The 13,442-nt window shown below is 45.7% G+C and overlaps 1 protein-coding gene across 2 annotated transcripts in view; it reads right to left on the bottom strand.

Moving 5' to 3' along the window:
* ARHGEF4 (Rho guanine nucleotide exchange factor 4) overlaps positions 1 to 13,442 on the bottom strand; it is a 104,106-nt gene that overhangs the window by 66,388 nt on the left and 24,276 nt on the right. The window contains exon 1 of one of the 2 annotated variants that reach the window (XM_049768280.1): positions 7,906 to 8,063. The exons of the other annotated variant lie outside the window; for it this stretch is intronic. Coding sequence (XP_049624237.1) covers positions 7,906 to 7,963 — 58 coding nt within the window. The 5' untranslated portion in view covers positions 7,964 to 8,063. Of the gene's footprint in view, positions 1 to 7,905; positions 8,064 to 13,442 lie in introns of those variants that run through there. 2 annotated transcript variants of the gene reach the window in all.

Below are 13,442 nucleotides of genomic sequence, written 5' to 3'. Positions count from 1 at the left end.
GTTCAGGGGTTACTCCTGGATCTGCACTCAGAAGTAGCCCTTGGCAGGCTCAGAGACCATATGGATGCCAGGAACTGCACCCAGGTTCTTCCCAGGTTGGCTGCATGTAAGGCAAACACCCTACCACTGTGCGCTATGTCTCTGGTCTCTGGATTAGAAATTAAAAGGGTGACTCACTACAGATACTACAGAGATTCAAAGGATAATCAGAGATTTCTTTGAGAAACTCTATGCTCCACATCACTAGTCATCAGGGAGATGAAAATCAAAATAACAGTGAGGTACCATCTCAAGCCACAGAGACTAGCACATATCACAAAGAATAAGAACAATCAGTGCTGGTGAGGATGTCAGGAGAAAGGAACTTTCATTCACTGCTGGTGGGAATGCTATCTAGTCCAGCCTTTCTGAAAAACAATAAGGAGATTCCTCAGAAAACTGGAAATTGAGCTCCCATATGATCCAACAATACCAATCCTAGGGATATAGTCTAGGAATACAAAAACACAATACAAAAACGTCCTCTGCATACCTAAGTTCATTGCAGCTCTATTTACAATACCTAGAATCTGGAAACAAACCCAGATGCCCAACAACAGATGAGTGGCTAAAAAAAATAGTGGTACATATACACAATGGAATACTATGCAGCTGTCAGGAAAAATGAAGTCATGCAATTTTCTTACACATGGATGGTCATGGAAACTATTGTGCTGAGTGAAATGAGTCAGAGGGGGAGAGACACACACAGGATAGTCTCACTCATCTGTGGGATTTAAGAAAAATAAATGATAGTATGGTAATAATACCCAGAGACATAAGATATGAGGCTTGAAAGTACTCGCCCATGGTATGAAGCTTACCACAAAGATTGGTGAGTACAGTTAGAGAAATAACTACACCAACAACTATGATGCCAATGGTAGTGAATGAGAAAAATATAATGCCTGTCTTGAATACAGGCAGGGGGTGGGGAGGAGGGAGATGGGTGGCATTGGTGGTGGGAAGACTGCAGTGGTGAAGAAGGGTATACATTTTTTTGTTTGTTTTTTTCGAGCCACACCTTTTGAGTTTGATGCTCAGGGGTTACTCCTGGCTAAGCGCTCTGAAATCACCCCTGGCTTGGGGGGACTATATGGGATGCCGGGGGATCAAACCGCGGTCCTTCCTTGGCTAGTGCTTGCAAGGCAGACATCTTACCTCTAGCGTCACCTCGCCGGCCCCAAGGGTATACATTTTATGACTGAAACCCAACTACAAACATGTTTGTAACCATGGTGCTTAAATAAAGATATTAATAAAATGAAATGTTTAAAATATTAAAAAAGAAACAGAAAAATCAATGAAGTCAAAAGTTGCTTTTTGATTTTTGTTTTGGCCCACACCCAGCAGTAATCAGGGAACTCCTGGCTCTGAATCTCAAATATTTTCAATATGACAAATTAAGAAAATTGAATCTCAAATATTTTCAATATGAAAAATATTATTGGGGCCGGAGAGATAGCATGGAGGTAAAGCGTTTGCCTTTCATGCAGGAGGTCATCGGTTCAAATCCCGGCGTCCCATATGGTCTCCCGTGCCTGCCAGGAGCAATTTCTGAGCATGGAGCCAGGAATAACCCCTGAGCACTGCCGGGTGTGACCCAAAAACCAAAAAAAAGAAAAAAAAAAAAAAAGAAAAATATTATTATGACAGAAACTAACTCAGAAATGTTTTAAGTTCTCAAGCTCAAAATATTGAGAAACAAGCCTAGTTTAATATATGGTTTAACAAACAGATTTATATCTTCTCTGAATGTAACATGTTTAAAATATACAGGTATAATTTCATTCTTCTTAGATTAGATATGTTCTTTCTAATGTTATATACACTAGTTATTGTCTAAGCTGACACTACTACTAAATGTTTAGTATTATTAAGAATAATACTTATATGTTCCTTTGTGCTTAATTAACTAAAATGAATCATTATTAAGACAAATTTACAATAGTGAACATACCTGTTTGAAAATAATTTTCAAGATTAAGGGATCTTCAACAGATATGTACAAGCTTGCAATGATATAGAATTCAGAATCATTTATTACTAAATATAACTCAAGCATATAACTCTTGCTGTTTACTTTTTTAAGCTACTGGGAGGCTGTATTTATTGAGTTTATTAATAAGTGTGTTTGCTTTTTCCACTCTGAAGAGCTGTGCTCTAAGGGATGAAGATGATAAAGAAAGTTGTCAGAGAAGTCTACAATAATATTTAAGACCAAGTAAAGGCTGATGGCTTTAAAAGTAAGACTTTTTAAAATAATCTTTTCTCTATTTTGATTATAGAGGTGGTTATATGACTGTATGCATTAGTCAGAGCTCTTAGAACCATACACTACGAAGAATAAATGGAGGGATCAGAATGATGGTACAGTGGGTACAATGCAATGTTTACTTGCATGAGTTTTACCTGGTTCAAACCCCTGCATCCCACATTTTCCCTGGAATCTTGCTAGAAGTGACCCCTGAGCATTAATAAAACCAAGATGTGACTGAAAGAAGCTTTTCTGTCACCAGTCTTAATTAAAAGTATGAAGCCCAAAATCATGAAGAGTTTGTGGATGTAGCAACTTAGGCCTAACTGAAACCAGCGTCAACCCAAAGAACAACTCAGGAACAAAAGTTTGTGATAAGAACATGAAATAATATCAGAAGTTTTAAACTCTTATTCTCTATGACATTCTAACAGACTCTCACACAGATATAAAGTGCCAAGTGGGGTCAGTTTGGGGGAAACCCTATAAAATCAACTTTACGAAAGCAAGCGGCCCATATCCCTATTTTGGAGAAGCCTATAACTCAACTTCAGGTATGAAATTTGTTCCTTTTACTTTATGGGGTTCCCTATGCTCTTCACCTTTGGAGAAGGATGCATCTTTCTTCTCCCTTTTTCTCTTTTACCACCACCTTCCTCCTCGTATTACCCAAATAAAGCCATTTACCTCTCTTTGTCTCCTCCTGAAATTCTTTTCTAGGAAGCCTGGGTAGAGGTCAGGGTAGATTTTGCTTTTCCTGTGAAGAACAACCCCTTGCTCCAGCCTAAGGCTGCTGCTCCCTCAGGTTGTGGGGAATCAGGTTTTGACCTGTGAAGAGCAAGTGGATTTCAAGTGCAGCTTAGTAAACTGCCTTGTAGAACAGTGGTTTACTAGTGTTTACTGTGTGACTGCTTACTACAGACTCTAGCAATCCTGTCTCCTCTTCCCTTCCACTGTGCACTTCCCAGGGAGACCAGGGAGGTCAAGAAAGGCCCTCTCTTTCTAAGATTGCCTCATTGGTCCCCAATTTCTTCCACCAATATCATTTGGGGAGTTACCTAGGAGACTGAAATCATTTTGTAAGACATCCTGGAAAATGCCATTAGTGTGAACTTTAGAAGCTTGACTTAGGCCAGTCAGACACAAATCCAGACTAAGATTTTAGAAAGTCTGAGCCAAGGGTCAGAGGCATAACTCTGTGGTAGAGAACATATCTTGCGTGCATAGCCCTGGTTTCCATCTCTGGCATCTCCAAAGAAACAACAAAACAAAAAACACTAACTCTGCCTCTTATCCTGGTCCCTAGAAACAAACAAACAAACAAACAGTGTTAATCCCCTTAGCTGCAATGTGCTAGGATAGCTGGGTGCTAAGGAGGCCAGTGCAAGGAGCAGAGATGCAAACAGTGAGTAGAAGAAAGAGCCAAGGTAAACTTCCCTTTGTCCAAAATATCCTCAATTAGACTCTGCCTTTAAGGAAAATTACCATATAGCATAGAGTTCAAGACTGGACATTTGAAAATTTAATATTTTTGGCAAAGAGGAGTGTCTACAGTTCTCTGCAGGCCTTCTTGTGCATTATCAGCCTTCAGGTGCAATTTCAGCCTCTTTTGTGTTAGCCTTTTTGATTTGAGACAACTTCAAAGAATAGTTAGCAATCTGCCCCATCACAAAAATCACAACAATGATAATGAAATTTTACTAAGGTAATTTTCAACCTTTCAGAAGAGTGAAACGAATATATATGTATTTTATCTTAGGATCATAAGATTAATTACTGAGAAATACACTATGCAATAAATGCTGATTCACTAGGGAGTTTTCCACCATGAATCAATAGTTCTGACTAGAATCATAGAATTTTATAATTGATTAGGAGGAAAGTCTTATGTGGGGGGTTGGGACCATACCCAGTGATGCTCCTGGATTTTTCCTGATTCTGTGCTTAAGAATAACTCCTGGTGGGGCCGGAAAGATAGCGTGGAGGTAAGGCATTTGCCTTTCATGCAGAAGGTCAGTGGTTCTAATTCTGGCATCCCATATCCCTGAGCCTGCCAGGAGCGATTTCTGAGCATAGAACCAGGAGTAACCCCTGAGCGATGCTGGGTGTGACCCAAAAATCAAAAACAAAACAAAACAAAAAATAACTGTTGGTGGTAACTATATGAACTATATGCAATGCCAGGGAGCAAACCTGGGCTGCAGGATGCAGGGAAAGTACTTAGGAAGTTAGATACTGGGTTTCAATGTACTAATTCTGAAATGGGGGTAGGTAGAACCCACTAAAAAGCTGACTGCTAAATAAAGGCAAAAGCAAACAAGCAAACAGCCAAGGTATGACTTCATAATGCTTACTCCCGGTACGCTGCCTTTCCCTTATGCATCTCATCCAACCGCCATCCAAACCCAGCAAAGAGGCCTTGTCAGGTTACACTGATCTGGGTCTGAACAGACGTGACCTTCCTGGGCAATAGTCAGTGAGTTACTGTCTGAGTCTGTTTTGTATCTGGATGATAGAAACAACACAACCCACTAGGTGACACGGCACTTCCCCCACTGATGACACTGCATAGCATACTGGATTTTTAATGTAGCTCTGAGGTAAGCCAGAGCAAATGCCTAGCATATAGATGATGTTCAAGAAAGGCCCTGACCCTTTCACAGCCCCAATCAATTCTCCCTCTAGAGCTCCTCTTCCAACCAAATCTTCGAAGTTGACCCACAGGTTCAAAACATACATTTCTCTGACAGCCCTGTGGATTCACACAGTTCATAAGTCCCTTTTGCAGGATCTCCCATACCAAATAGGAACTGGCCAAAGGAGATGAAGATGAAGAGGTGCTTTAAAATGCCATTTTCAGTGCCTCTGGGATTTCTGGCTACAAACTAAAGCTCCCAGAGTGTCCTCCCTCCTCATTAAATATCTGGGGTTCAGCCTTCAGAATTAGCAATGTGGGATGAGGCATAGTATCCACTCTGGGTCTCACACAACTCTTTCAACTGCATGTTGCTTTAACCCCTGTTCTGCCATTGCAGGGAGAGCTCTGAGTCCACTTTCAACCTTCTTGTAGGCTTTTCACCACACCCTCATGTCATGAATACATAGGGATTGTCTCTTACCTAGAAGGCTTCAGTGTTAATGGGCTAGTCTGGGGAGTCCCTGGGTCTTAGGGTAAATGCCCTCTCCAGCTGTTACTTCCCTCCTGTCCCAGAGCACAAGGAGGACTTAGAGAGGAAGTATGGGGGACCTTGGAACCACTCCTCCGTGCCTCTTTGGGCCTCTGGTTGCTGAGCTGGATTAGCTTTGCCTCTGTCTCTAGAAGTGGAGGAAAGCCATGTGGGCAAAATGGGGAAGAGTTCTTGCCAGTTTAACTGATGTCCGACTTGCAGCACTAGCAAGTTTAGTTTTCTTTTCTTTTTCTTTTTGGTTTTTGGGCCATACTAGGTAATGCTCAGGGGTTACTCCTGACTATGTGCTCAGAAATCACTCCTGATTTGGGAGGCCATATGGGATGCCAGGGGATCAAACTGTGTTTCGTCCTAGATGCCTACAAGGCAAACGCCCTACCACTGTGCCACCGCTCTGGCCCCTGTAAGTTTGGTTTTCTAAGACAAGGTTCTATTTAAGTCATTCAACCCCTAGACAAGGAAAGAGTTGTTTCAAAGAAAAAGGGGTGGGAGTCTGCACAATTCTAGAAAACCTGTAGTTAGGGAAGACTCCAATAGCTGGACTATTCCACTTCTGTTGCATGTGTTTGGGGACAGACTATGTGAGTGTCCCTGGGTGCTCAATGAAGAGATCTAAGCAACCTTCACTTTTCTGCTCTAACTCTTCTGACTTTAGAGCATTATCTTACCCCAATATCTACAGTCACAGAATACTCACACTGGAGGAAAGCTCTACTTGACTATAGCATCCCCAACTGGCCCGTGCTCTATTGAAAATCCTGGGAGTGGAGTGGGGTGGAGTGGGGGCACACTCTGCTGCCTCGAATGCCTGGCTACTGTCACTCCCCATTCCACCCCATGGTATGCCGTTTCACCTGCTGTTTCACCTCTGGCCTTTTACAGGTTGAACCCCATCACCCACAAAAAAAAAAAAAAAAAAAAAAAAGAATGAATAACATTTATTTGCCTCCCTGCCTCCGATTTCCCAGCAGCAGGTTTTCCTTCACAGCCCTCACCTCAGGGGCTCCAAAATAACTCGAGCGTTTGCAAAGAGTAAATAGACAGAATCCAGTTTAGCAGCTAACCAAAGGTAGATGGGCAGATGACCTCTATCCACATAACCACTCTGGGCGTCCTTGCTTACTTGGGGGTAGAGTGGGGTAAATCTTCCTCTGGTTCCTAGATCCAGTCCTGCATGTGAAGAGGTAGCACCTCAGGGAGCACACGCATGCAGGAACAGTAAAAACAATTCCATTTAGGAGAAACGGCTTATTTCAAAGGATCTAGGAGGAGCTCCTGCTCTGTTCTGGAAGCCTCAGTCCGAGAATCAAACACACTGAATCCAATGCACCCTTATACAGTGATCATCTCCAATATTGTTTGGGCAAGCAGGGCACAGTCTCTGATTCAAGCACAGTTTAGAAGAGGCAGACAGCACGCTCACCTTAAACACTAATTTTGGGGGCTGATGAGAGTCCCTGTAAGGGTCCCAAGAGACCCAGCTATAACAGGTAAAACTTGTAAAAAGTTGGTGGAGGAAGGAGGAAGGGCGAGAAGGTGGGAAAGGAAAGGGGAAGGGAAAAAGAAGAAAAGGAAAGGGAAGGGAGGGAAAGGAAAGGAAAGAGAAGGAATGAAAAGAGAAGGAAAGGAAAGGAAAGGAAAGGAAAGGAAAGGAAAGGAAAGGAAAGGAAAGGAAAAGAAGGAAAGGAGAGGAAAGGAAAGGAAGGGATGAGGAAAGAAAGGAAAATGTAAAGAAGGAAAGGAGAATGGAAAGAAGAGGAAGGGAAGGGGAAGGGAAGGAAATGAACTGAAGGGACAAGAAAGGGAAGGGAAGGGAAAGGAAGGGAAGGGATGGAAAAAAGGGAAGGGAATGAAAGGGAAGGGAAAAGAAGGAAAGGAAAGGGAAGGAAAGAGTAAGGATAAGGGGAAGGGAAGAAAAAAGAAAGGAAGGGGAAAGAGGGAAAGGAAAGGGTAAGGGAAAGGAGAGGGAAATGGAAAAGGAAAGGGAAGGGGAGAAGAACGGGGGAAAGGAAAGGGAAAAGAAGGAAAGGAAAGGAAAGGAAAGGAAAGGAAAGGAAAGGAAAGGAAAGGAAAAGGATAAGGAAAAGGAAAAAGAAGGGAAGAAAAAAGGAAAGGAAGGGGAAAGGGGGAAAGGAAAGGGTAAGGGAAAGGGGAGGGAAATGGAAAAGAAAAAGGAAGAGGGAAAGAACGGGAAAGGGAAAGGAAAGGAAAGGGAAGAAAAGGAAAGGGAAAACGGAAAGGAAAGGAGAAATCAAGTGGGCACCGGGAAGCCAGAGGCAGGGAGGCGCCCGAAGCCGCAAAGGAGAAGCCTGCGGGCGGGCAGGGAAGGCGCGGGGAGCGGGGCCGGAGAGACGCTCGCTCGCTCGCTCCCAAGACCTCGGGGCCAGCCGCGGGGGTCTTGGGGTTCGGGGGCGCCCTTACCGGCGGTGGTGGAGCGCAGGCTCTCGAGGCTCCAGGAGCGGGGCAGGGCGCCTCGCATGCCCCCGCCCGGGCACCCCACGCCGCTGCTGTCCGAGTCGGAGCCGGGGGACAGCCCGACGCTGCTGCCCGCGCCGCTGCTGCCGCTGCTGCTGGTGCCCAGGTCGCCGCTCGCGCGCCCGCTCGACTCGCTGGGGCACTGGGGCGGCCCGGGGCACGCGGGGCCCAGCTCCAGCCACAGGCCGGCCGGGCTGCCCAGGCCGGGGTCGGCGTCGGGGTCGGGGTCGGGGCCGCTGTCGGAGGGCGAGGGGCGCGCGGGCGGCGAGGGCGGCGCGGCGTCCTCGGCCCCAGCCCCAGCCCCGGCCCCGGCCCCGCCGCCGTCGCGCGGCCGCTCCCGGCCCGCTGACATCATGGGGCTCCGCCAAGGAGGCTCCCGGCCGGCAGCCCGGCTCCGCTCGGACCCCGGGCCGCTGCGAGCGACCCTCTGCGGCCGCCCGCCCGCCCGCCGCGCCCCGCTCGCTCCTGCCCGGTGCGGGTCGCGGGCCCGGGCGGCACGCGCTCACGCAGGCGCGCACGCAGCCCCGGAGCGGCGGTGGCTGCGGGCGGGGGCCTCGGCACCTTGCGGGGGTGTCCGCTGGCAGGACTGGAGGTCCCTGGGAGAACCCCGAGGTTCCCCGGGACAGACGCTCCGGTCCCCCCGCAGCCCCGCACGGGAATGCAAACGCAACGCTGCAAGGCGTCGCTCTGCTTCCACCGTTTTATTTATTTATTTATTCCTGCTTTGGGGTGCCACCGGGTTGGGCGATCGGCTGCAAAAGCCGCTTAGAGATTGTCCCCACCCCCAAATCCCGGACCCCCCCCCCCCATTACCACTACGTCCAGGCTTTCCCACCTGAGGACACCCGTTTCCCCCGCCTCCCCATGCACCTGCGATGCTCTCGCAGTCAACCCAGACCACCGGCGCGCGCATGGCACGGCTGGATGGGCACATCTGGAGACTTTAGAAAGTGTCACTTGTAACCCAAACTGCGATCATTTTGTTTGTGATCGGGGGGGCTTAAATAAAGATATTATAAAATAAAAATGAGATAAAACAATAAAATAAATAAAAAAGAATCCACCCAAAATAAAACAATAAAATAAAATAGAAAGTGTCTGGGAAAGGACTTAGACGCAGGGATTCCAGAAGTTTGGGGTTGGGGCAGGGGTGGTTGATGGGGTGGGAGTTGCGGGAAGGAAGTTGCTGGTACCTCTGAACCTGCACACAATTTCTGAGCTCCCTGGTAGGTCCTTGGAGTATCCAGAGGGTAAAGTTTAAGGCACTTTCACTGCTCCAGAGGAAGGCCAGAATTAAGACTGGGGGAAGAGGGACCGCGGATGCAGCTAAGGGCTTACTTACTTCTGATTCTGCTGCAGCCAGGAATTTACTCCTGGCAAAGTTTGGGGGATCTTGTGGGATGCCGGATATTGAACCCCGGGTTGACCTCGTGTAGGGCAAGTGTCATGTCCACTATACTGTTGCTCCAAACCCTCTTTAAAAATTTTTTTTCTGGAGGCTAGAGTGATAAAACAGCAGATATGTGTTTGCCTTGCACGCAGCGAATCCAGCTTACAGCTCCAGCATTCCAAATGATCGCCCCGTGCACCACCAGGGAGTGATTCCTGAATGTAGAGCTAGAAATTACTCCCCCAAACCACCTAGAATTTCTGGGTGTGACCCAAAAATAAAAAAAAATATTTCTGCATGCCTGGTTGGCATGAGACCCTCCATTCAATTCAATACCTTCCAAGTACTGCTGGGTATACCTTCAGAGGTCCCGAGCACTGTTGTGCCTGAGCATCACCACCTAGCTGGACCCAAGCACTGAACTGTCTGGCCCAGTTTTCTGAAGACTATCATGAGTATTTGCTGAGTATTACCCTGGGATCCCCTGAATATTGTTTGGGAGGACTGACCCAAGTGAGACACACTCTTAATCCACCAACAAGTTCTTACATTGAAGCCTCATCCCCCACCCTTTCTCCCTAGGTAACTTGACCTTACCCGCAAGACCCCGCCCATTCCTGGGAGGGGTCTTGGAAAAGGTAGATAAGGCCTTTGACCCAGGGGATTAGGGCTTTTGGGGCTCTGCCTTTTTGGGTCTTTGCCCTTTTGGTCTTTGGCCAGCATGGAGGTCAAAGAGAAGATGGCTGAATGCAGTTAAGATGCAGGGCTAGCGAAGAATGGCTGTGCTTGAAAGGTTATGATATAGGCCACACACATGTGGTGGATAGGGCATGAATAAAGCTGATGCTTCCTGATGCCTGTCTCTGAATGAGTCTGATTCCGCCGTTCACCTAAACCTGGGACCTGCCAGCTGGATGGGGGTTGCAGAACCTGGGATGGCAGAGAAGAATCCCTCCATCCATCTCCATCCTTCACCATCCACCTCTATCCAGGGCCAAAGTTAATTATTTAACACCACACTTACATTTCTTTCATTTTTTGTTTTTTTTTTTTTTTTGGGGGGGGGGTGGCACACCTGGCAGCATTCAGGGGTTATTCCTGGCTCTGCGCTCAGAAATTGCTCCTGGCAGGCTTTGGGGGACCACATGAGATACTGCGGATTGAACCTGGGTTGGTCCTGGATCTGCCAAGTGCAAGGCAAACACACCATGCTATCACACTTGGCCCCAAGTTCTTTCATTTCTACTTCCCAAATAAGCATCAAAGTTGTTTATACCTTTCTCTTTCTATTCTGGTGTTACGCAGTTAGAAAACAGCTTCAGCCTTTTATTCCTACATAGCCATAGGGAGCTCTCATCACATCAGGTCACACTTCTCTCTCAAACTCTGCCTGCTTCTCCCAGTTAGCAAGCCTGTGAGACTGTATTCTGGGTCCTCTAATACCTTGCCTTTTAGTTTCCCCTCTCCTCCCTTGTTTGTATTTACACTCTCACTTTTGTGGCTTTCTTGCTGTTTCTTCTTCCCTCAGAGCCATTTGCTGTTTTTCCACCTGGAATGTCTTTTTCTCTGCTTTCCAAGGTACTGGTTCTTTATTAACATTGAGAGTTCAGTAACTGTCACCTCTTCAGTGAAATTCCATTTACTCTTTTCCAGCTTACTGCCAGCAGTTTGATTGCATCATTAGTCCCCCACAGATCAAGTATAGCATTAAATCTGCAGCATTTTCTCACCGTAATGTCCCTGGATCTCCATCCAGTGTATGTAGAGTGCCCACTACAGGCTTGGCATTCTGAGAGTGCCTGGGAAGAAATATCTGGTACCTTTGTGCCACCCAGGAGAACTGTTCGGCAGGAAGGAGTATTCTTTGGGGGAGGATTTGGGTCATACCGGGCAGCACTCAGGGATTACTCCTGGCTCTGCACTCAGAAATCACTCCTGGCAGGCTCAGGGGACCATATGGGGTGCCAGGAATCGAACCGGTGTCCATCCTGGGTCAGTCGCTTGCAAGGCAAACACCCTACAGCTGTGCTATCCTTCCGGCCCCAGGAAGGACAAGAAGGAGTATTCTTACTCTTTGGCTTAGGACTTTGCTGATGTGAGCATAGACAGTAATGTGGAGAAGCACTTACAGACTGTTCAAGCCTTTATAAGTTACAGTGTGAACCTGACAGCTGAAGGCAAGTTTTTTTCTAAGCCCATTTCTCTTTTAAATCTGCCCAGGACTCCAGGAAAGCCATTTTACTAACTATCTGGTCTCAGATATACTGAAGGAATGTATAGACTGTCTTTATTTGAGTTCTGGAATAAGAAAGGGATCCATAACATCACAGAGATGGCAGATAAAATGAAATGCTTCCTACTCAAAGTTCAGGAAGGTCATAGACTTTTTCAATGAAGATTATAGGCTCTTTTTCTGGTGATATGTTAAAAGAAAACTTTGTTTCTCTTACCATATTAATGTCAGTTTGAAATTATAAGTAATTTGTTCTACATCTGCCTGTCTAAATTAACAGTGATACAATCAGGAATGTCGGCAGAGAAGTGGGACAATGTTTCTTGAGGCTGAATCAGCAATGTGAAAGGAGGAATGGAATTTCACTGTGCATGTGGAGACAGAGGATAAGCCTGAAATATGTCTAAGCCACGTGATCACATCTGTCCTGTCCCTGCTAAACCTACACCTTTGTTTCTATAAGCCAGAAAGATAGGGGATAAAATCCAAGTTTTGCCTCTTGCTATCATTGTGACCTTGAGTTCTTTTATTTCCTTGCCCATAAAATAATAATACTAACACTTTTCTTAAAGGATTAATATGAGGAATAGTAATAGGATAAAAATGTAAATAATGCATTTATTATCTCAGTGTCTAGCCATGTGTGAAATATTAATTTCTATCAGGCTATTTTTTTTCTTTTTTGGCTTTTGGGACATACACCTGGCAGCTCTCAGGGATTACTCCTAGCTCTGCTCTCAGAAATAGCACCAGGGGATACCAGGGATTGAACCTAGGTTCGTCCTGGTTCAGCCATGCACAAGGCAAATGCCCTACCACTGTGCTACATCTTCAGCTCCTATTGGGCTATTTATTAGATGTTAAGTACTGCTATATATTTTTATTTTGGTTTTGGTTTGTTTGTTTTTGGTCTTTGGGTCATACTGAGTGGCACTCGGAGTTTACTCCTGGCTCTGTGCTCAGAAATTAGTCCTGGCAGGCATGGGAACCATATACGGTTCCAGGGATAGAACCTGGCCATGTGCAAGGCAAATGCTCTACCCACTGTACTATCGTTCTAGCCCTCTATCTCTGTATATTTTTTAAATATTACAACAATTTTAACTATGAGCCTCATTTAGTTTTTATTTGAAAATGACTTCAGATAGTCCTTTGTGGTAAACTTAGGAAATGATTGAATTGGCGCTAATGCTACCATGGGTTAAACTACCATGAACTGTTCATTCCTTCCTTCCTTATTATGATTATGATTGTTGTTGTTATTATTATTATTGGTTTTGGGGCCATGTCCTATGACATTCAGGGGTTACTCCTGGCTCTGCACTCAGAAATTAATCCTGGCAGGCAGACTCGAAACCATAGGGGATGCTGGGTATCAGACCCAGGTCAACCGTGTGCAAGGCAAATACTCTTCCCCTAGTGCTATGGCTCCACATCCTCTCCTTCCTTATTTTGAGGATTCTATAGAGCGTCTAGAATAGCAGCAGTATTATGGCTCAGTGACACTGTAAATCCACTTCATGTAGCTTCATTATTGTTGTTTTTTTTAGTTTGTTTTGGGGCCACTCTTGGCAGTAGTCAGGGTTTCCTGGAAGGGCTCAGGGGCACATGGGTGTCAGGGGTCGAACCCAAGCTGGCCACATGCAAACACCCTACCAGCTATACTATTGCTTGTTGTTGGAATTATAATAAGGAAGTTTAACTATATAATAAAACTCAAATTAGTTGCTCTAATTCGGGTAGGATATGAAAGCAAAAATTACTGCTCCTTTTTGAATAAAAAAATAAAGATGCAGAGGAGCAGAATTGATGCTTAAGGAGTACAGCTAATTCCACCTCTGACCATGGGGACATGTGTCA

This window comes from Suncus etruscus, chromosome 2 (assembly GCF_024139225.1).
Source record: "Suncus etruscus isolate mSunEtr1 chromosome 2, mSunEtr1.pri.cur, whole genome shotgun sequence".
NCBI lineage: Eukaryota > Metazoa > Chordata > Mammalia > Eulipotyphla > Soricidae > Suncus > Suncus etruscus.
Note: the sequence above shows the minus strand (reverse complement) of the source record. Positions and strands in the feature narration are given on the sequence as shown.